This window comes from Micropterus dolomieu, linkage group LG07 (assembly GCF_021292245.1).
Source record: "Micropterus dolomieu isolate WLL.071019.BEF.003 ecotype Adirondacks linkage group LG07, ASM2129224v1, whole genome shotgun sequence".
Lineage (NCBI taxonomy): Eukaryota > Metazoa > Chordata > Actinopteri > Centrarchiformes > Centrarchidae > Micropterus > Micropterus dolomieu.
The window spans coordinates 19,679,954-19,702,984 of record NC_060156.1 but is presented as its reverse complement, the minus strand read 5'-3'; the positions used below and the strand labels follow the sequence as shown (position 1 = coordinate 19,702,984).

The following is a 23,031-nucleotide window of genomic DNA, read 5'->3' as shown; positions in this document are numbered from 1 at the left end:
ATAAAGGCTCTAAAGGCTCATTTTGAGAATCTGTCTGAAAGCTTTGAATCCCTTTCATTTTGGACACGTGGAGTGCCCCGCTCACTGACGCAGTCTTTAATCTAAAGTGAACAATGGACAAACAGCTAAATGTCTTACGCATGCAGTTTTTGGGGGGGTTGTTTGTAATTTACCTTAAAATTGAGCAGGCCCACAGCGGTTTCCACAAAGGTGACTAGGCGAATGGGTTCTGTCAGTGGCTGTCCTTTCAAGTTGTGCTGAAACCTGTCAACAAACTAAACACACAGGGATTCTCATGCACCACTCATTAACAAGATCTACTGTTTCTGTAAATAAAAAACAATGAGCCTCCAAACAGACAAATTCATTTGTTCTCACTACTTTGTACAATCACATTCATTAGATGTTGGAGCAGATATATTCTCTGCAGTATTTGCTGTTTAAAAAAATGCTTTTCAGACTTATTTTCAGGTTGAATCTATTTGTGATATTGTTTATAATATGCACAGATCTTCAAGGAAACATTATGTTTTGGTGGACTGAATATCTGTTGCGGTAAAGTGCAGCTGTCACCCTCAGTGGACTTTATATTATATGCATTATTAGTTAAATGAATGAGAAAAACAGGAAACTCATACTGAGATACAAAAATATTGTTTCAGAGTGAATTTAAAACGTTAAAATGTTCAGCAGTAAAAATACATACAGTGTAAGTGATATGACATATCTTTCAAAAATCCACTATGGGGGTAAAACAGAGAAGAGAAAAAATAAATCTTAACATACAAAAACTCACTTTTGATATGAATCTTGACACCTTTATTACCTGCACTGTTCCCATCTCAGTCCTTATTCAGAAACACGTCTGTGAGGGTTCAAATAACAGAGAGCGAGCACAGGAGAGCAGCAACAAAAGCGGGTGAAATGAAATATTTTACATTATCACCAGGGTTCCCCCTTCGTCTGAAGTCTTCTGCTCTACCTTCTTTCATAGGCTCTGCACAACTACAGCATATGCTCCCCTGAGAGTGTGTGCACATGTAAATGTGCACATGCACACACAAGCACATGCATACACATGGCAAACCAAAGAAGAAACAAAATACAGAAAAAGGGGAGAAGAAACAAGATTTGGGATGTCTTTGAGTGTGTTTTACTCCTACATTATTCTGTTTTGCATCCCCCTCCATGGCAGGGAACAGGGAGACTGGAACAACAATCAAGAGTGTGATGTGACACTTTGCTGAGGCCTTTATTCTGCACGACTCCTGCTACTATGCAAGCTCACCTAAGTAGGGCTTTAAAACCAAGTTTAATTCTTTGAAGACCAAAGCTTTTCAATTTTTTTCCAACAGACCAGTTCACAGCTAGCCCTGGACTGCCAGTGGGGTAGCCCAAATTCCAAAATCTATCATCTGGAAACACACAAAAGCCCCCTCCGTCAGATATTTCCTTTCAAAGCCAGTCCAAAAAAAAAAATAATAATAATAGGGAGAGGGCGCAATAGCTCAGAGTAGAAATGTCTAACTCCATGTCCCCCCTTCCTCTCCTTTTTCTCGCTCCCTCTTTGACACACCAGGAAAAAGACAGATATAAATAACCTTAGGTACAGCACTGCTATTTTTCTAAATGAAGAGCAAAATAACCCCTGTGCTCGCACTCACCACTCTTGTTCTCAAAACTGAAAGAGTGGGCCTCCATTGAAGGATTTGAAAAAATAGGGGCAATTTTAATCATCTCTCCATTCAATCTCAGTTGGATAAATCATATCTGAGAGATTTGCATAAATACAAACCATCAAAGACTTTTCATCTTCAAAGAGGTTTTCAAGACCCAATAGGCTTTGTACTGTAATCATCTGAGGTCACAACCCTGTGGGAGCAAGGCTGCTATGGCAACATAAAAACTAACGCTGGGGGCTTAGCATAATATCCCCCCTCCTTCGCAAACACAGGAAGGGGGGCGGGGGGTCCGAGAGGGAGTGTGAAAAGAGGGTGTAGATAAACCTATTTCTGTGACAGAGGAAACTAGATAGACATGGCCAGTTGTGGGGAAACCTAGCTGATATAACACACAGAGATTACCACCATGACACTGTGCCACGCAAACCCTAACAAGGCTGTGACGAGCCATGCGGGCTGTTTGGATTCTGATGGAGGAAAACAAATGACAGCTCAATGCGGCACCACTGGATAAAGAGCCTCCTAGCCTCTCTGATTACATGTTTCTGTCCTTCTGCTGTATTCTCCTCTTCAGCTATTATACACTTTAAGGGCCTGACAAAACGTAATGTAGTGCTTGCTCATTGTTCCTCTGGCACATGCAGCAACCATTAGCTGTCAATGGCTCTCAAAACTACGGTCCTTTAAGATGTTATTCACTATCGAAAAAAAAGAAAAGAAAAAAGAAGAAATAACACCTCTTCTTGCCATTCAAAGCAACGCTACAAACAAGCCCTCTGACAATTTCGCCACCCAATCATGAAAAGAGAAGGAGGGAGAGATGGAGCTAGAGAAAGGAGGCTATAGTGGGACAAGTTTCAATTAATTTTCTTCAAAAGGGGGCCAGATTAAATGTTTCCGGCCTGCTGAAGTGTTCATTTCACAGAGGGGAAGCGGAGAAAGGGAATAAGGGGAGGGAACAGGAGGAGGAGTAGAGGAGGAGGAGCGGGACAGGGTGCGATTCTTTCGGTCCCAGTGCACACCAAATAATGTGGTGGGCAAAGAATGCACACGGCTCCGAATCTGTGTGAGAATTGTCCTCAGACAAAGGAGGGAGTTACGCCTGTTATAGCCCAATAAGGCCTGTCAGTCACACAAGGGCTAGGGGAGAGGAGGAAGGCAGAGCTAAAGATTTCTACACAAAGGGAAACAAGCAAGTCCATCTTTTAGCAACAAATCAGTCTGGAGGTTCCTGTGCTAATATAAATAAAAAAGGGAGAAAAATAAATAGGTGAGGGATTTACGGTGCTGCCTTACAAGAGTGGAGAAAATCTGACACAACACAGTCATATGAATGCACACACAGAAAATCATGTGCTGAGGAAGGCAGAAAAAGTTGGAGGGACAAAGATGAGACTAGGTGAGTATTCATGGCTGAAACAAGAGCTGCAGACTTGACTTCAGGAGCAGACATGCACCTGTTTATGCAGAAACACTCTGTATGTATGTGCAATGTACAAACTCATTTACAGTGTGCTTAAAAATGTTATTTTGCACCAAGGCTTTAGTATAAGAAGAACAAAATAAACAAGACAGCAATTATCCACAATTTAGACTTAACATGCAGACTGTGATTTTCAGCATAATAATAATAATAATAATAATAATGTAATATTCAGAACAGCATTTACTTTTTTTAAAGTGAGGAAAAGTAGCAAAGGGAGAGAATTAGTGAACACCTGTCAGCAATTATACTTGGAAGAAAGAAAGGGCAGCAGGAAATAGATGTGTTCTAATTAAAACCACTAGTTAAAAACTTCCTGCTCCTGCCCCAAGACCAAGTATGACAATATATACGCGTGTGTGTGTGTGTGTGTGTGTGTGTGTGTGTGTGTGTGTGTGTGTGTGTGTGTGTGTGTGTACACTGAGGGAAAAGCCCAACTAGACACCCTTGTTTCCCTAACCTATCTCTCTTAATTTCTCCTCTTGCTTCATCACCAAATACAGTCGGAATGTTTGTAGTTTGACACAATAACAAAAGCCTTATTTAAAAACGTAAATTGACTACATGAAGAAAATGCTTAGTTAAACTGCTTGCCCATGTCAAAGTGTGTGTAAAAAGAGAGAAAAAGATAAACAAACATAGCCCAAGCTGTGATAGACTTTAAAGCAAATTTGAACTGTATACAGACACAAACAGTGAAAGAGGCAGAAAGTAACTTGGTTGCTCCAAGAACCATATGGAGCTGATCAGAAAGGCCTGCATTAATGATGTCACTGTCTCCTGACCTTTCAGGCCCTGAGATCAGTACAGCGCCCCTTTATAGAAAGCCAGAGGGATTGCCAAGCCTAGACAAATGCCTCTTAAGTAGGGCACAGACCCAGTTAGTATGGACAAATTACAAGTCATTTATATGAACAAATATTGGGAACAATATTAGTGGGCAATCATTTAAAACATGTTTGTTTAAGAATGATTTAATCTGTATAATGATCAATAACTAATGTAGGATTGCAAAAGCTTGTAATATCTGAAGTCAAATCTAGTCTATCAGTTTGTGATACATCTATGAAGACTTTTAGTCAGAGGTGACAGGAGATCTTCAAGTACCAAGTGGAACTGCCCAACTTACTTTTAACTTTATACTTCTACATATCAGTTTCTGATCTTTCTTATACACATGAACCTCAGAAACTGAGAAGATGGTCTTATGACTTTGCAAAATGTGTAGACAGTTAAAATACATTTTAAATATAAAGAATATTCAAAGGTGTGCATGAATAAGGGGACATCTGGCTAAGTACGTTTGATTAAATTAATCCTTAGCCACAACATGACACTGTCCAAGGCAGTGGCCAGTAAGTTCAGCAGTGGCAGAAGGCAACATTGTGTTGTTACAGAAAGCTATCAGGCTTCTGAAGCTAATGCGAAGAAATGTCATCCGTTTCTTGAGCAGCAGCCAAGAAAAACACTCTCTGTCCCTGAGTCCTGCCACAGGGATCGATTCCCACTTTTACTGGGAAATGGAAAAGTTTGTTATGATTGCTTTGAAGATTCCTGTGGTTTCCTCTTACTTCATGACTTTGTATAAAAGCAACACTGTGTTTTTTAAAAAGGCACCTAGAGGTGAAAGAGAGTCATGGGTATTTTTAGTCTTGTTTAATTGTTGCATTTATTGCAACTTTGTGTTTTGTTTTATTCGGGAAGTGGTTACACTGTTACTCCATTCAGCCCTTGCTGAAAAAACTACAGGAATCTTTCAAAGGTGGGCCAATATTTGTAACTTACCCATTGCACCTCCTGTGTGTCCTCCACTTTGGGCAACATGATGGCAGGAGGGAGAACCTCAGCCTGCAAGATGACCTCCAGGTCAGCCTCAGCTAAGCCACTGGACACTGAATTCACCCTCACACACTTCTCTGTGCGGCCCAGGTCCAGTTCCGCCAACATCCTAGGAATGGTCTCCCTGGCCTCTGTCTGCAGCACAAGAGCATAAAACACAGTCAGAAACCATTATTACTTCATGTAATGTATTTGGTCAGACTGAACTTCATTAATAAAGAGTTTCAAGATTGGAAACAGAATATTTTAAAAGCAAGCATAGTTACTGTGAGAGATGACTACCCAAGAATATACAATCAAAATGCTAGACATAGCAAATAACTGCTTAAGAAAGGCAGAAAACTGTTGATTTGTTCTAGATTCAGTCAACATTTACAAAAAAATGCATAGATAAAAATCAATTCCATTCACCAGAAAAAAAGAAAAAAAAACATTCGATAAATTGCACATAAATTGCAAGACAAGTCAAATTTCCTTCAAGGAAATGATGCTCAAAATAGATAAATTATACTGACCATTAAGCATGATCATAAAAGCAAATATTGCATTACAGACACTAATGATGTGTCATCAAAGTGGGCTACTGATAAAGCATTGGCTATTAATAAAGTCTTATTCCATTAGTCTGGAATAAATAATATCAACATGTACATAGAGATAAATAAAAATGATAATAACACAGCACATGTGCACTCTCCCTTGACTGCAGTTCATCTATATACAGTATGCCACAAATCAACAAAAGAGAGGCTGCACACTCAACTTTATTCTTTCAATGCAGGCATTGTATGAGCTGAGCAGGAAGAGAGATGAGGAGGATGGAAAAATCAAAGAGAAGCCTACAGTCCCAACTTCTATCAGTAACACAGTAGCACACTCCACTATTCAAACCAGATGCTGGGCTTCGGGAATGGAGAGAACAAGAGATTGAATGGGGAGAGAAGTCGCTCTAGTGAGAGGAGAGAGGCTCTCTGGGAGAAATGTGGTCTGAGTTAAGCAGCATGAGGAAACGGTAGCTTAGGAGTTGTCAGGTTAGATCAGAGGCTGGAGCCTTTGAGTACTTGTGTGGGTGTTGCGGAGATTCTCAGATTTTTGCCCTCAGTTTCCACTTATCATACTGAACAATCACCTCAAAAGGAAAGTTCTCTCACAACTTGTGTGTACCAGAAAGGTTTTGGAGATGCTTATTCATGAAAGTAAATGTGGATAATTGTAATCCAGCACCTGTGGATGGTCGCAAAAGTGACATGCCATGCGATGAAACTTCATACTTGATGGGAATTTGATGATGCACATGCTTTGGATTTACTACAAAATACATCTGAGTGGAATATCTAACAGGCCGTTCATTAGCAGACAGATCGCTGAAGTAATGTGGGTGTGTGCAAGAGAAACTGTAGACAGATATAACATGGAGAGCCCATACATCACAATCTCTTGTAAAAACTGAAGTGGACTAGAGTCAGCCTAGGTATGAGAGCTTATGGGGAACCCTCAAGGGTCACGGAACAGCTTCTGAGACAAAACAGCCCTCGCTCTGATCTCCTGGAATGCAGAACTGTACTTGATATTATGAACACCCCTCCAGTATCAATAAAATATGGTATCAAAGTACATATCAAAGATTTGCTCGGATTTAATAGGGGTCATGCGCAGGTGGGACTGCCGTGTGTCATCTATGTCTCCCTTTTGCCTCATTGAATGAGACAAGAGGGATTGTCACACCATATGATGAGTGCACTGTGATCTTTGACTCCTACTCAAGTTTTGCTGTAACCTCTCTGTTACTCTCCCTTACTGTCACCCTCATAAGCCAAGATAGACCCATAACTGTATCGTGGTAACTTAAAACGGATGGAGCGATTTACGCAGCCATAATTCACCATTCATAAACCTGCTACTTGGTGGATAAAATTCTGTCTGTCCCTCCCCAGTTCATGGTGACTGGAGAAAATTGATCTGTGAGAACCGCTGGCTGCCTCATATGCCAGGATTCACACTGATCCCTGACCAAACTAAATAAACAGTGATACAGAAATGATCAAAAAGCATGGTTTATAACATTCACAGATCAAATACACTGGAAAGGCCCAAGTCTCCAACTTGATATACTAGCAGCCCGCATGAACAAAATTATTTTAATGTAACCAGAGCACTCTCATTGCAAGGACTGTCTCCTGCACTTTTCTCCTTTTGAGACGGTATTTCTGAAACCATGACGCCAGGAATGGCTAAGGAGATGGCCAGGTCACTGTGCACTACTCTTTCTTTTATCTCTCTTTCTCTCTAAAGCGAGAGAGAGATTATTTTGCCAGACACCTTGACCCCTATGGGCTCCGCTACTCCGAGCTTGAATAAAGCCCTTTGAAAAGGAGATATTTTACATTAATGGACAGCCATCCAACAAGTTGCTTCAAAGCTCCCTCCCCAATCACCTGGTGTCCCATGGAGAGCTAGCCCCGACGTCAGCTCCAACTCCTCTTTGATTCCCTCCATCATCCTCATCATTAGAAGCTGACACACAGGCAGGCAGGCGGGCGAGCTGTCGGCCAGGCAGGCGGGGCCGTCGAACGCATAGATGCACACACGAAGCTTTTTAAGTGCAGAGAGGCTGACCTTCCAGAGAGCGAGGTCAGCTCCTTAACACACAGCCTGAGCCTTGACGCTCAGGATCCTACAGAGAGCTGTGTATACATGACACAGCATGGCTACTACCTTGTAGACACCACATCAGACTGGAGCGTCCAAACCGATGTGTGTACAGTCCACAGCGGGGACACCTTCCTCTCTAGCATCAGATCATAGATGCCCAGCCCTGCCGTCATGCAGCTTGAAACACGTAACGTCAACCAACGCCTCTGGACAGACTCTGGGTGTAGACTCACACTCTGAGCCCATTCATTCAATTTGAATTTAAATGCAGTGGTAGTTACAGTATGGAAATAGGGACAAATAACATGTTATGCATGACATGAAAGGTGTATGAGAAACGGCAGTAGGTTCTAGTAAAATAACAATTGTAGGTACAGTATCAATAGCCTGATAAACAGCAAAATACATAAGACAAATGGCATAAATTAGGATCATTTACAACATTAACATTATCATAAAATGGCTGTGCACATACATTCTCATAAACAACTTGTATATCGCAGCCTTTATCACTGACATAGTGCCTTCAAACAGCAGAGTGCTGTGTTTTTATTCTGAAGGTCTCTATATATATAGTTTTATGTGAAAAGAGTGGGAAATCACGAGTCACAATGAGTTGTTTTTCCATTTTTATTTTATTTTTTTACCTTTTGAGAGCTGGCGTTTTGCATCCTGCTGTGCAACTCACGATGCCATTTAAAATGAGCTGTAGAGTATCGCAGGTGAAGGCTGCCTGCCTGAAGTGTGACTGTATACGCATTTGTTCGCCTGTCTTTGTCAAGTTTGTGTGTGTCGTGTGTGTTGTGTGTGTGTGTGTGTGTGTGTGTGTGTGTGTGTGTGCAGATTTCAAGTCATTGTGGATGGGTTTTGACAAGTGACACGCTGCACTCCAGAAAGCTGGAGTGAGATGACTGACTAATTCAGGCTACATTGTTAACTGAGATGTAGCAGAAGGAGATTCAGGCCTTCACTCAGCCGGTTGGAGGCACACTGTGTTATCCGTTATCCTGTCAGGGCAGACAACGAGACATAACTAACAGGACAGAGGAGGAGGAATTTGAAAATCATGAAACCTGCTTGTCACTGTTGGTCAAAACTGACAGCCTGAGGTGGAAAAATAGCTAGTTATTACATAGTATTTATTCACTTTAATTAGCCATGAAAAGATCTCATTACAGCTCTTGGTTACAGTTCATTAAAAGCTGCACTGCACTGTTTTTGAGGAAATTAATTCCCAAGGCTACATATCCATTTTGTAGGAGAAATGGAGAAGGTACGGCTCATTATTTAGTGTCTTTACAACATATATTATCTATTCTCCACATAATTACAATTAAAAGAGTTTTCTTCATTAGTGATTATGCATTAAGAACTGTTTCCTAACAATTCATGTCTCATTTGCAACTCCCAGTACAGCAGTACAATTTACTGTTTGTCCTGACTACTCACAATAACTAACATAGTACTAATTACGCTTAACTTGTCTCTCTATTACCGCTTATTTAAATTAATGATTGATATTAAGGCTGTGATTATTATTAAAAGCAAGCAATTTACATTTGGCTTTATTTTTGAGCTTTGAAGCTTGTATGAGCTGAATCCAATCCTAAATCTAGACAGAACATTAATGGTTTCACTGTAAACAAAATAAAGTTTAGCATGCAGTCATCTTAAGCAGGACTGGGTGCAAATGCAACTCGTGGCCTGTGAGTCCATGCCAGAGGCTGACTGAGTATGTGCATCAGGGTGAAGGAAACAACCAATTGGGAAATAAATACTAAGCAAGAAATATAAAAATACAGCATGACCTATAGCTGAGGTGAAGCTGCAGCATATAATGCGCAAGGTCAAATTTGTTTTTTGTGAATTCTGTGTTTTATAGATTATTTCACCACAGCACAACATTACAAATATGTCCCTGTTCAGGTCCAGTCATGCTTCAGGTTTTTAACATGATAACTTAAGGTTTCTGTGCTAAAGCAGGACTCTGATGTAGGCTAAGTATAGCTACTGAACAGGTGCTCTCTGCTATTATGAGTCAGCACATCCTCTCATAATAGGGTCAATAAATATGATAATCTTACCTTCCCATTTATCTTAAAGCTGCATATTAAGGTATGCTACAGACCATCTGTGGTTAAATTAAACTGGCACTGAAAACAATCGCAGGGATTATCTGGTAAACAATTTGCAATATAACAAACAATATAACAATATCACCACAAAATGATTCCACTGATGGTCAATTAAGGTATTATTGCTCAGCCCTACCATATGAGGGTGTCTGCTGCATAATAAAGGAACCACATTTTTTTTTAAAACAAACAAATTAGTGTAATGTAAAAAAACAAAAAAAACAACACAATGAAGAATGCAAAGACGTTGTCATGACCATAGTGCAAATTCAACTGAAGCTGTACAATGTGGGGGGAAAAGAAGTCTTAGCAGATATTTGTGAGGATGGATTTTTTTCTCAACTTGGTGTCATAAGCAGTTCATTTGACCAAGGTGCTAAGGTGAAGAAGGTGTAAAAACACAACAAGTAAACTGCAAACATGTGCCGTGAGGCCACATGTGAAAAGTGCAGCTAATTGCATGATAGCAACAAATGGCCAATGACAGCACAATGGGACGATGGAGAACCAAGCGACATTTTGACAAAAAAAATAATAATAATAATTATCCTAGACTTAGGCTTATTAAACTGAAGTTCTGCCCTGGACTAATGTATTAACCTAGAGTGTATCTTACTTTTTTAGTAACAGTAGTAAGAGATGATTTGAAAATGGTTTCAAATGGCTAGCCGAGGTCTTTACTTTAATAATCCCTGCCATTTAGAAAATTTTAATTTTCTTGCAAAATAAGAGGTATATTATATTTTCCCCACTCATGTGCCAACATCTGCTAATTCCTTTCCACCTCCTCCCATTCTTTCATGTTTTCCTCTCCTCGTCGCCTTCTCCATCATCACTCCTCCTACTGGGGTTACACTCCAAGTGTTGCATTGCGCAGCCCACGTAGCACGGAGTAGTGCGGGATGCGGCTCTGCCAGTGAAAACACAAGAGTGTAACAGGATAATGAGAGGAGGGAGAGAGGGCCTCTCTGTTCTCTATGTCTCAGCATTTTCCAATCCCTTGCTCGGCCTCAATCCTCGCCTTTAACCCACGGATTCAGGAGGTGCTGCACGAAGACATGAGAAAGTGTTATCTAGGACTTATATTGATATCCCTCCACTTTCCATGTGCTCCAACAACAGACAAGCTCTCTCCACTCCTAACCAACGAATGCTAATCACAGTGTTGTCATCACTCTCCTCGGCAACCTGACCTCTCGTTCTCCTATCATACCTTCCCAAAGGACACCAATCGATACCTGACACATGACACTTAACACACACACACACACACACACACACACACAGTGACAGACAGTAAGTTTGGAATTGAAGGTCTGGCAGGGACAGGGTCTATTTTCTGGCTGAGCGGCTCACATCCCGTTTGTGAGTCCTGGCAGCCTGACTGGGAGTTTCTCTCAAGTCTCCTGGGTCTTCTACTGTTTGCACAAGTATACGAACACACACATACACACACACACACACACACGAACATGTATATACACGGATGTAAATACGCGCACATACTGACACACACTAAATGTTCAGTATTCATAAGTCAACTGGCCAACATTATTTCCCAGGAGCTCTTTCTGTCAAGAGTTTAGTCATTTGAATCGACTTAAATGGAGAGCAGATCTTTCAGTGTCCTCTGGAACAACACAGTGAGCATTGAACTGAGGTCATGTATCAGTTGACAGTTGGCTGCATAATTTATGTTAAGTTGAAAATCTCTGGTGTCAGACACAGTTCATGCATAGACCATAGCTCATATATTGACTCCACTAAAAAAAGTAATAGAGCGTAATAATGTCATCCATTCTAACTGTGCCATCTAGTCTTCCCTCAGAGGCTCTTACTGCAACCACAAAAGGTCTGTGTCTGGACCAGTGGCAGGTAGTGTTACCAGGGGAAGGAGAATGACATAACCAAGAAAGACATTTTTTATCAGTTTGAACATTCACATGATAAGGTTTACAGTCAGGGTTTACAGTTTACTTTATGATTTAATCACTATGACGTACAGAACTGTGAAAAAGTTTTAGGCAGGTGTGGATTCTTCTAGCTACACTTGCACAAAGTCAGGCTAATGATCACCAATTCAATATGTAGGTTGAACACAATCTTTAACTTAAACAGAAACAGCTGTGTAGGAGGAATACAGCTGTGTGAGGAACACAGCTAACAAGGTGAGGTTGCTGAAGACAGTTTACGGTCAAAAGCCATAGACAATGTCAAGACTGAGCACAACAACAAGACACACGGTAGTTATACTTCATCAGCAAGGTCTCTCCCAGGCAGAGATTTCAAGGCAGACCGGGGTTTCCAGATGTGTTGTCCAAGCTCTTTTGAAGAAGCATAAAGAAAAAGGCAACGCTGAGGGCCGTAGATGCAGTGGTTTGCCAAACTTACTGCAGCAGATGAAAGACACATCATGCTTTCTTCCCTTTGCAATCAGAAGACATCTAGCAGTGCCATCAGCTCAGAACTGGCAGAAAACAATGGGACCATGGTGCACCCATCTACTGTCCAGAGAAGTCTGATCAGAAGTGGCCACCATGGAAGACTTGCAGCCAAAAAGCCATACCTCCGACAAGGAAACAAGGCCAAGCGACTCAACTGTGCACGGAAACACAGGAAGGGGGGTAGAGAAAAATGGCAGAAGGTGCTCTGGACTGATTTGAAATTTGAAATATTTCACTGTAGCAGAAGGCAGGTTGTTTGTCAAAGGGCTGGAGAACTGTACAAGAATGAGTGTCTGCAGGCAACAGTGAAGCATGGTGGAGTTTCCTTGCAAGTTTGTAGCTGCATTTCTTCAAACGCAGTTGGGGTTTTGGTCAGAATTAATGGTCTCCTCAGTGCTGAGAAGTGCAGACAGATACTTATCCATCAGGGAGGCATCTGATTGACCCCAAACATACAACGAAAGTCATTTAGAACTATCTTACACGTAAAGAAGAACAAGGAGTCCTGGAAGTGATGGTATGGCCCCCACAGAGCACTGACTTCAGCATCATCGTGTCTGTCTGGGATTACATGAAGAGAGAGAAGCAAATGAGGCTGCCTAAATCCACAGAAAAACTGTGGGTAGTTCTCAGAGATGGGCCAACCTACAGAGTTCGTTCAAAAAGTATATGCTTGTGTACCTAAACGAATTGATGCTTTTTTGAAGGCAAAGGGTGGTCTCACCAAATATTGATTTGATTTAGATTTTTCTTTTGCTCACTCGTGTTTCATTTTGCTAATTGATAAATATAATCTATTAAGATGTCTATTTTTTGAAAACATTCTTACTTAACAGCATTTTCCACACCTCAATCAGTCACTGATTAAAGAACTCAAAGCAAAGAGTGTCAGAACAGTCTTTCAGTAAAATAAATGGAAACATTACTAGACAAGTAAATGTGATTTTACCTATCAAATTCACCTTACTTTTGTAATTTGGTTAGACTCAATAGACCAGATGTAATCTAGGATTTTGATTGCCTTGCCTGCATAATAAGTTAGAGTTACTGTTAAATTAAATGGGGTACATGACACCTGTTCCTTATAATACAATAGACCTAGAATAAATGTATAATTGTCATTCTTTGTTAAGATTGTGGTGTTGATTTGACTCTCAACTAATTGCTTACCCTGTAGTTTGTCTTGCTGCATAGGATTGCAATATAACCTATGGTGTGCTATGGTCTTATAGTGCCCCTTTAAGTAAGACATGAAGATTACTGGTAATTAATAATTATTAGAACTTTCTGTATCTGTGTATCTGTTTCTGTAAGATATATCATATCTTGCAGTAAAACATGCTTTTTGTTAGTTATATAACTGTAAATTTAATTAAACTAATATTAATGAAAAGAACAGTAAATATGAAATCGGCAATCTCTAATCTCTCCTCTAAAACCCAATTCCTGTAATTTTATTAACAAGAACCATCAAACAAATTAAGTGCACAAATTGCATCAATTAAACATGGTGAATCAAGCATGTTTGGTGGTTGAAATCACATCCATGTACATAAAACTGTAAAACTCCAGGAGTGATGGGTTTCTGGCTTCCATGTGGGCCTAATAAAAGCTACTGAGGGGGTTGATCAGCATCTACAGAAGTTTAAATACGAAATTAACTCATTTTAAGCACTAACAAAGTGGTCCTGCTTCTGTAATGTACTGATAGTGAATGCAGGACACTGGTCCTCTTGTCATGCTTGACTGATGTACAGTGGGCTGCCGACTATAACAAATTGTGTATGTGCTTGTGTGCATGTGGATGCATTTGTGTGTGAATGTCCGTCCGTATATGTCTACATGTGCACACTTGCCTGTGTGCATGTTTGTGTTGTGCATGTCTTGTGTACTTGTGTTGTGTGCACTTGCAGGCGCGTGCTGGTGTGTGAGAGGTGCTCCCCGTCGTGTCGGCCGCGCCACCATGCCATCTGGAGAGGAAATCGAGTGTGAAGTACAGTATAGTTTGGGACCAAGCTCCGTGGCAGCGGCTCAGCAGTTAGTTCATTAGTTCCAAACTTCCAGGGATTAGGAGAGAATCTCTACGGCAGGGAGGCAGGGGGGAGTCAGGGTGGATGGAGGGACCCATGTGGGGAAAAGAGAGGGAGAGAGAGAAACACCAAGAGGAATACTGGACCATAGGGCACTAACAGACAGAGAGAACATGAGAGAGAGAGAGATAAACAATCTTAACCCTGAGGACCCTGGCGGGGGGAGACGAGCGAGAGAGAGGGACAATGAAAGAACAAGACAGCGAGGGAGAGAGGAGGAGAGAGGACAGGTGTAGCCGTCAGTTCCGCTCCGGGGTTTCAACCTGCCCTCCCTCTTCCTCCACCCCACTGATCATACAGATATGATGATATGTGTAAGAGTGTTAGAGCAGTCAGCCTTGTCTTCCCTCCCCTCTCTCCTCCTCCTTCTCTCCCCTCTGGGTCTGTGGTGACAGTTAGCAAGCTCTGGGTGGCTCCTACCCTTTACTCCTTTTCTCATCTCCCTGCCTCTTAAGCAGCCAGCATTACTGCCAAGATGGAGCGCAGACATTTTTGGAGTCAAAGCGGCAGGCAATTAAAGCGGGCACTCCCGGATTTCAATTTGCAAGGGAAGGGGGTGGACTGACCTTCATGGCATACCTTTTGTCATGAATATCACTTTCTGTTTTAAGGTGAAGGTGAAAGATAATGAAAAGAATACATTAATGAACACATAATGGGAGGGTGGTTGTGGGCAGTAGCCCCATTTAAGGCCTATCCATGCATACCCAGTAACTAACCTTGCATTTCACCTAACCCATTGTTACAGTCATCTAAAACAGTGGTTCAGGATGGCGTTAAGTAAGATCAGTCTCTGCATTGCTCCCTTTCTCTGTTCTTAGAAAAAAAACATGCAATGCAAGACCATTGTTGAGGCCTGGCATCTCTTGGCAAACACACAACGCCGACTGTGCGGTTGTCATGGTGAAAATAATCGCATCTACAATGTACACTGTAGAAATTGTCTGTGCCAACACACTCACAACGTGCAAAGCTAAATCTCTCATTTATTTATGATTCAGCTGAACGCAGAACAGCTCTTAATCTTACATTGTAGAAGAAAGGCAACAAATGACTGTGAGGGGCTCTAAATTTTGCGTCCGGCAACATGTGCATCTGATGTGCCGCCATTTAAGATCTTAAATCTTTAACATCTCAAAAGTAACATGAGTCAGACACCATCAAAAATTTAAGTGCAACCACCCTAGGGATCTTTTTTAAAGAATGACATTTTACACCGTGTATACACATGGGGGGCAGTGAGCATGTTAGCAGTGCTGCAGCAACAGCTTCAGTACCCCATCATTGTCTACTAAGGATAGCATTCAGGCACAGTGCGGCAGTGTAGGTCATTCACATTTTAGCAGTGCTACTTGCCTGATGCACGTCACATTTAATAAAATAAACTTCACGTAAAAATACGCTTTGGTTGCGGTTACATGCATAAAGCTTGAAAATGAACCACTACTTGTGTATATAGCTGTATAAATTTGAATAAATGTGTATCTGTTCCGTCAAACTGGTGTGAGAAGGATGACTTACAAATTTGGCTGAAACACTTCCCAGTCTTTACATTTTAATTTCTCAGATGTTAAATATCAGATGTAAAAATTTCCTCGACAATGATTAAATCAGGCACAGCATCTATTAGTATCCATTTCTATTCCCTCACTCCACATTTTGCAACCACCTTAACCTTAACACCCTAAAACACATACTGCATGACTGCAAAGACAGAATATTTCCTCAATGGGGCCCAAGCAATTATGGACAAATTCAATTTTACTCATTAGCGCCTAAAGAGGAGCTGCAAATCCTTATAATATATATATATATAAAATAATTCCTCTTTGTATGTAATAAATAAGACAAATAAAAAAGTAATTTTAGAAAACACCTAGTGAAAAAGTGAAATAACATTTTGTGCCAAATTGATTTCAAAACATGGAAATTAATATCCAAAACATATGTCTGCCAGCCTACACATACACACACACATACAAACAGAAACACACACGTACACACACACACACACACACCCGTAAACTCTGTTTATCCAACAGGAAAAAAATATCATCTTAAGGGAATAACTACACAACGACCCCCATGGATTTCCAATTGCCACAGTGGAGGAACAAGCTGAGAGTGTGGGAAGTAAAGAAAGGGTGCCAGTAGGAAAGGTGCATTTTGTTATTGAGTAAATAACTAATTTTTATATTGCACAGTACGACCTAGCAAACACATAATAGGTTACAGGAATTTTGCACACTGTGTCAGACTCTTCTAAACCCAACATGGAGCTATAGTGTCAAAAAATGGTTGAAATCGGTTCTGATGTCATGCTTTGTACCGTGTAGTGCTGATGTAGCCAGATCAGAGAAAGAGAAGGTAAAGGGATTATTAGGTAGGGAGCTATTGAGGTACAATCCTACTTTCCAGAAAGTATTGTTGGTATTTTGATGTGCATTACTCAGACTGCTAATAGTGGAAGAATGGAACTGCACTGTAGCTAATGAAATGTCACCCTTTATTTTTAACAGCTTGTACCCGGATCTAATGCTATTCTCTACATGTGCAGCCATACCAGCTAATTGCTAACAGAGAAAAGGTCTTTGACAGGGACAGGAAAAAATGGAATTGTATCATATTCAAAACTCAGACAAAGTCTAATTATTATGGAGTATTATGGAAAATTAGTGGGTTACTGGATTGGTGCAGGATACTTTTGTTGAAATAAGATAGAGACGTGGACTTATTACATGCTGACGGTGTGAAGAGTCAAGAGTCTTAATTCTCCTCAAGCCTGAATGGCTGCCTCAGTGCTGCATTCCTCTCCACATTTCCCCTCTAACACATAATAAAGACAGAAGCTCTGACAGCCACCAACTCCATCACAGGGTCACAGTTTTAGCCTGTCACTCACACAGGCCATCAGCGTATTGTCTTTGTCTACTACAGGAACGGCCTCCAGCCATATCAATCATCTTTATTATCATGACTTAAAAACCTTTGTTAGTTAACTTTTTACCCAGGCCCCTTCTTTATCCTACTCTCCAATCACAATTTCATGGGCAGTTCAGCAGGGCCAATGGGGAGGTCGTGTGGGCGGAAGGAGAATGCTTTTAACCTGCTGCATCTGGTGCTTTCCCGCTGCTCACCCAGTGGGACATGGTCACCTTGTTTTAAAGGACTCCGATAGGGGGGGCACCACTGCCTTTATACTATCATAATGGGGTGAAATGTGCTTGTTTTAAACATCTCACTTAAGTAGTTTTCCTTTCAGTGATAAAGACCGAGCACCTGTCTGAAGGAGGGAGCTGGAATTAAAATCATACAGGATCACACAGCTGTGTGCAAGTGTTTGTATGCTCCTTGCTGACCTGGTCATATGAAGCTGAAATTCATTTACACATGTGCATCAGTGGATTTATATACCTTTTTGCTGAGGGCTACCCCATCCTCACAGTCCAAGACAGCACAGTCAACATCCAGCGAGGCTAGTTTCCTCAATTTCCGCTCATCATTGCCAGGGCAGTAGAGAACCGCCCTGCGGGGTATGTAGCGCAGCGAGGGGCCTGCAGAGTGATAGTGATGACGCAATGCTTCGGTACACAACTGCCAGGCAGCGGGCAGGAGCCAACCGCTCTCCCTGTCAACATAAATATATACATACCTAAGAACAAAGAGGCACACAGACATATACCTGCATTTGTGTGCACATAAATATACACAATACTCAGACAGTAGTACGATGAATGCATTAATACATGTCTCTGGTGCATACATTACTCATGAGCACACACAGTATCAATACAGGGCTAAGGGCAATGAATAATTAAAGGTTGTTGCTGCATTCATCTTCATAATATCTACAGTGTTTATATTACACATGGAGATCCAGAAGGAGGTCTCTTCCTCCAGACTAGCGCAGAAGTCTGGAAACGTTTCATTTTGGGAGTTCTGTTTGCCCTTCAGCTATCCATTGAAGTGGATGGGAGACGTTGACTTGTGCTTTGGCACTCTTTGTATGAGAACAAACTCACCCAAACACTGAGCCAGTCATATGCTAATGTTGCCACACTGCTGAATATCCAGGCAGGGTAGAAAGTGAATGAGTAGGGGTGTCAGTAGTGGTTGGAGCTGAGTTATGGAAGAATTTAAGTTTAGGAAACACAGTGTAGCTGTGTTATTGTAATCAATGTTTTAGAATGCCAAATTCTGTACCTTTGTTACTACTATGAAAACAATAGGTGCAAATCCTATACACTCTCTCTTTACACTCTCACGTAAAGAGATTGCAAAATTCAAGGGTAAGTACAGTACAGATAAAAAAAAATTATAAGTTAAAGAAACTGTTGCCATTAGGACAACCAATAACTTAAATATACAAAAACCTTTGTTTTATTTAAGTGTGTTTTGGTTGCTTCTCATAAAGCTTCTGCAGTGCCTCTGCTCTTTAGAGGATGTCTCTTGCAAGTTCAGAAAAGCATTCCACAAACTTTTTTTAGGATAATTTTTAGAATCATTACATTTTTTAAGCAGCACTGGCTGAGCGACTGTGTACTGCCGCAAAATGAAGGTGAAAATGTGCATTCAGTTATTCATGTTTTTTCAGTGTAACAACATAAAAGTAAATTATATACTTTGATTGAAACATAATAAAATACAACGTTGACCATTTGTTGATATGCTCATCACCGCATCACCCACCTCCACATGCACACTTCCAATGTGTCAACGTAGCCACAAACACACACAGTGATATTGGCTTGTGTCCCCTTTCCCATCCAGACACACCCACACAACTGTGCACATCAATAACCATACTCATTGCACACACGTCTTAATTATTTGTTTCATCAATCTGGCGCGTGAAACAATTGACCCTAATGATTTAGGATCAGATATATCTAATTACAGCGAGAAACAGCTTCTTCCTCCACTAACTCTTGCTGGGTATCAGAAACCCAGCGAGGGATCATATTGGTACATAGTGTGCTTTGCCTAAGGAAGACAAGAGAAAAAGAGGGAGGGGGTATTCCTTCTGTTGAAAGAGGGGCTGAATTATTCTCTTTTCTTATCTTTTGCTCTCTAAGAAGAAGCTAAAGTCACTTCAAAAGCCTGTTAATCCTGTCAACTACGCTTCCACATGCCCTCCAGTCCCAATCAGGCCTAATCTACACTGAGACGTTGCGGCTGTAGCAGGCAGTTAAAGACAATTCAGGTTGCTTCCAGTATTTTAGGGCTTCCACGTACATACTATTTTGGACTGGTAACAGTAATCATAAAAGGCTTACGGAGAAAATATGGCAAAGGTTGGATGGGGGGGGAACATGGTACACCGCCATGCAAATAGTGGACTAACGATGAAATATGTAGGGCTCACAGTTATTTCAGAGAAAGCGACAGGGCCCAAATTGATAGGGAAGAGAGGGGAAAAAAGCAAACAGTGAAATTAGAGAGGAAAATAGTGGGTAAGAGAACGGAGGTCAGAGTGCCGAGTGGTAGGGGGTAAGAGGGGGCTACTGAGATCTAAATGAAATCAGTCTATTCTGTGCATACTGCTCCAGGGGAAATGTTAAAGAGCCATACTTAGAGCCCACTTAAAAAGGCTAATATATTTTAATATAAGTGAAGTGCAAAAAGATTGTGGCTGTAATTTAGAGTAGGTTTCACTACAAAGGGAAAAAAGTGACAACGGGGAAAGGGAATGAAGGTGCCTTGATGTTGACTACAGACAAGACACTGGAAGCACAGGTCAATAACATAGACCAAAATCAGCTATTCTTCCCCTTAATACCACTGTGCCACCTCTTTCTGCTCTTTCATAGCTTGCAGGAGGTCTCATTTTACAGTAAACTGGTAAAGGGGTGAAGAACGAATAAGGCAAGTAATCACATTTGGAGAGCAGGGTGCAGTTTGTCAGAAGTGCATTATAAAAGGGCAAAATAAAAGTCATATAAATTCAGTTCTACAAATAGTCCTAGCATACTAATACTTGAATGAGGATACCGGTATGTGTACATCACTTACACATTATGCTTAAATTGTGATTTTGAGAGGTTACTGGTTAAGTGAGACAATTGGTAGAGGAGAGTGATTACTAAAATGGATGTAGAGGTAGGGTAAGTGAGAGAAATTACTCTCATTCAGTGAGATCAATTTTTCCCTTTTTGAAAGGTAATCCATCCCTCTCATGTTCAACCATTTCATTCAAACCTTCCATTCCATTCTTCTTGTTTTATCAGCAGGTGCCATTTGAGTGACTTCCCATCACTAGATGTTAGCCTACATCTAATGCGCTACATATTGCCACCTGCTATATTGTTAGGGAATGTAACATATCAAATACAGCCAAGGGGGTATTTATCTTTTTAGAAAGGTTAAAAATATGGGAGCAGCCACACTGACAAGGCTGCCTGCAGATCTGTCCGCAGACATTTTTTGTATATTATCACAAAATACCAAATATCGGCCCGATTAATCAGCAAATCGATTAATCATCCGTCACTAACTACCCAAACATATTAAATTTACTATAACATGTAATAAAGAACAGCAGCCAATTGTCACATTTGAAATGCTAGAGAATTCTCCCTTAAACCCCAAAAAGGAACTTCTTGTAACGTCAGGCATTCATGAACATCGTAAATAGTTTTGAGCAGAGCTGTAACCAATGGGTATCTAGGCACTGTCATCATAAACACACATATCTTTCATATACTACACGCATACTGGATATTTGTTATTTATTTATTTACACCATCCCACATCTGGTGGACATTTTCCATGACTACATACTTGTGTTCTATATATTTAATAGTCCCCATAGTACCATACACACCAGCATTACCAATTTATTTTCCTTTCTTTTTTACATGAAAGGTTATGATAACACAGGGCTGTGTGGCTAAATTAGCAGCTGTAAAGTGGTGGGACATGGGCACAGTGACTATGTTTACTGGTCTGAGATCAGAGGTAAGTGTGTGTTAGTGGGTTTATATGGTGCTGGATGGGTCTGGTTCTCATTAGCAGAGAGGCAGCAATGGACCCAGGCCCAATGGCACTGTAGGGGGAGGATGAGGGGAGGCTAGGTTGGTGGAATGTGGTAAGAGGGTGGTAAGCTCTGTGTTAGAGTAGACATAGGCCATCCTAAGGCACGTACATCCGTTTTGCAGACGCAAAAGTGTAGCATCTCATATTTGAACCTGCTGTCTAACAAGTAATTAACAGCCCCAAAAAAAACACTGTCCTTATAAACATTCAGGCTTATTTTCCTCTACAGTATATGGCACTTCTCCATGCTGGCTGAGCAGCATTTTACATGCAGATTTGTGTCGGTCTTCTTCCAAACACAACAGAGTGCGTCTTGGACAAAGCAGTTCACTGGTATTGAACTATCAACTGATCTTCAATCCAAAAGAATAGCTTCTGATGATCTGACACTCACTGTAAGGGTCTCTGTAGTGTCCAACTACAATAAATGCACCTTGAGCTACATATCCTTGAACTACCCATCTTATCTGCACCACCCTCAGACAGTTCTGACACTTCTGCATTGTTCAGCTGCTGTTTTTTCCAAGTTTCATCTCCTTACCTCTGAAGTTCCTTATTATGTAATCCAGGCAGATGCACCAATATTTCTCAAGGCAACAGGTAATAGCATGTAAGAAGTGTCAAACCAGGACCTGGGATTTCACACCTATACAAAACTGTGTAAGTCTGGTGTGTCCTGTTTTAGATTGCTATCTTTGGGGGTTCCGTGAAAATATCAAATGTAAAAGAGTTCTTCGCAGAACTATTGACTTAATTTCTGGCAGTTCATAAGTTTCACCAGTTTTGGCTATCAGGGGTGAGGATAGGATAGGAACCCCCAAACATTAGACATGCAAGTGAGATGATGCAGACTTTAAAAAAGACTTGTGAATTTGCCTTAACAGCAGCTCACTATAAAGATCTTAGAACATTTTGAGGCTGTCCTCTCAAGAAAAACAATGTGTCATTGGAGCAAACACTGAAAGAGAATATTAGATCGTAATATTTATTTACCTTGAAATAAGATCTATGACATAATATCAAGCCACTGTCGACTGCGATGTGGTAGTCAGTATTGTATTATGAATAGCCTGTAGTAATTGCTTCATTATCATGACGTGATGATCACCACTTCCTGTAACTCTACTGGCCTCCACCTGGCAGAATAATAGCCTAATTCAGGTGGTAATATTCATCCTACCACATGAATTATAGCAGATAACAAGAGGCCCACTCCAAAACAGACCCTGACGACAGCCTCCCTCTCAATATGTAGATTTCCACAATTATTTCCAGCATGGTGGTGCAGCCAGAAGCTGTGTCTAAAATGCACAAAATTAAAGATCTGTGTTTCTACCCCACAATAATCAGCTACTTCTTAATATGCAAACTACATTTTGGAGGTCTGTGGTGCTTAAGATTCCAGATTAAATTTGCTGAAAATGAAGATGAATAAAGAGTAGGGAGGAAATCAATGTCCCTGAAGCATAAACAGGCTCTCTGTCTGCAGAAAGCTATCTGCGGGTGGGAAATAAAATGGTCAAAAAGTCATCAATATTTACCTAGCTTCTTGTCCACCTGCCTGTCTGACACTTTTTTGTTTTTCAGAATGAAAAAGAGAGCTGAAGCTTTCCTCACACACGGCCCTCCTCCCAGCATGATGCTGTATGTGTAGGTTTTTTTTTTTTTTTT

General features: G+C 40.9%; 1 protein-coding gene across 2 annotated transcripts in view; it reads right to left on the bottom strand.

The window, feature by feature from the left end:
• The window catches only part of clybl (citrate lyase beta like), a 62,736-nt gene that overhangs the window by 9,383 nt on the left and 30,322 nt on the right, over positions 1 to 23,031 (bottom strand). For both annotated transcript variants that reach the window (XM_046053991.1, XM_046053992.1), the window contains exons 2-4: positions 17,740 to 17,953; positions 4,951 to 5,139; positions 174 to 275 (exon numbers count right to left, since the gene is read on the bottom strand). In XM_046053991.1, coding sequence (XP_045909947.1) covers positions 174 to 275; positions 4,951 to 5,139; positions 17,740 to 17,953 — 505 coding nt within the window. The remainder of the gene's footprint in view (positions 1 to 173; positions 276 to 4,950; positions 5,140 to 17,739; positions 17,954 to 23,031) is intronic.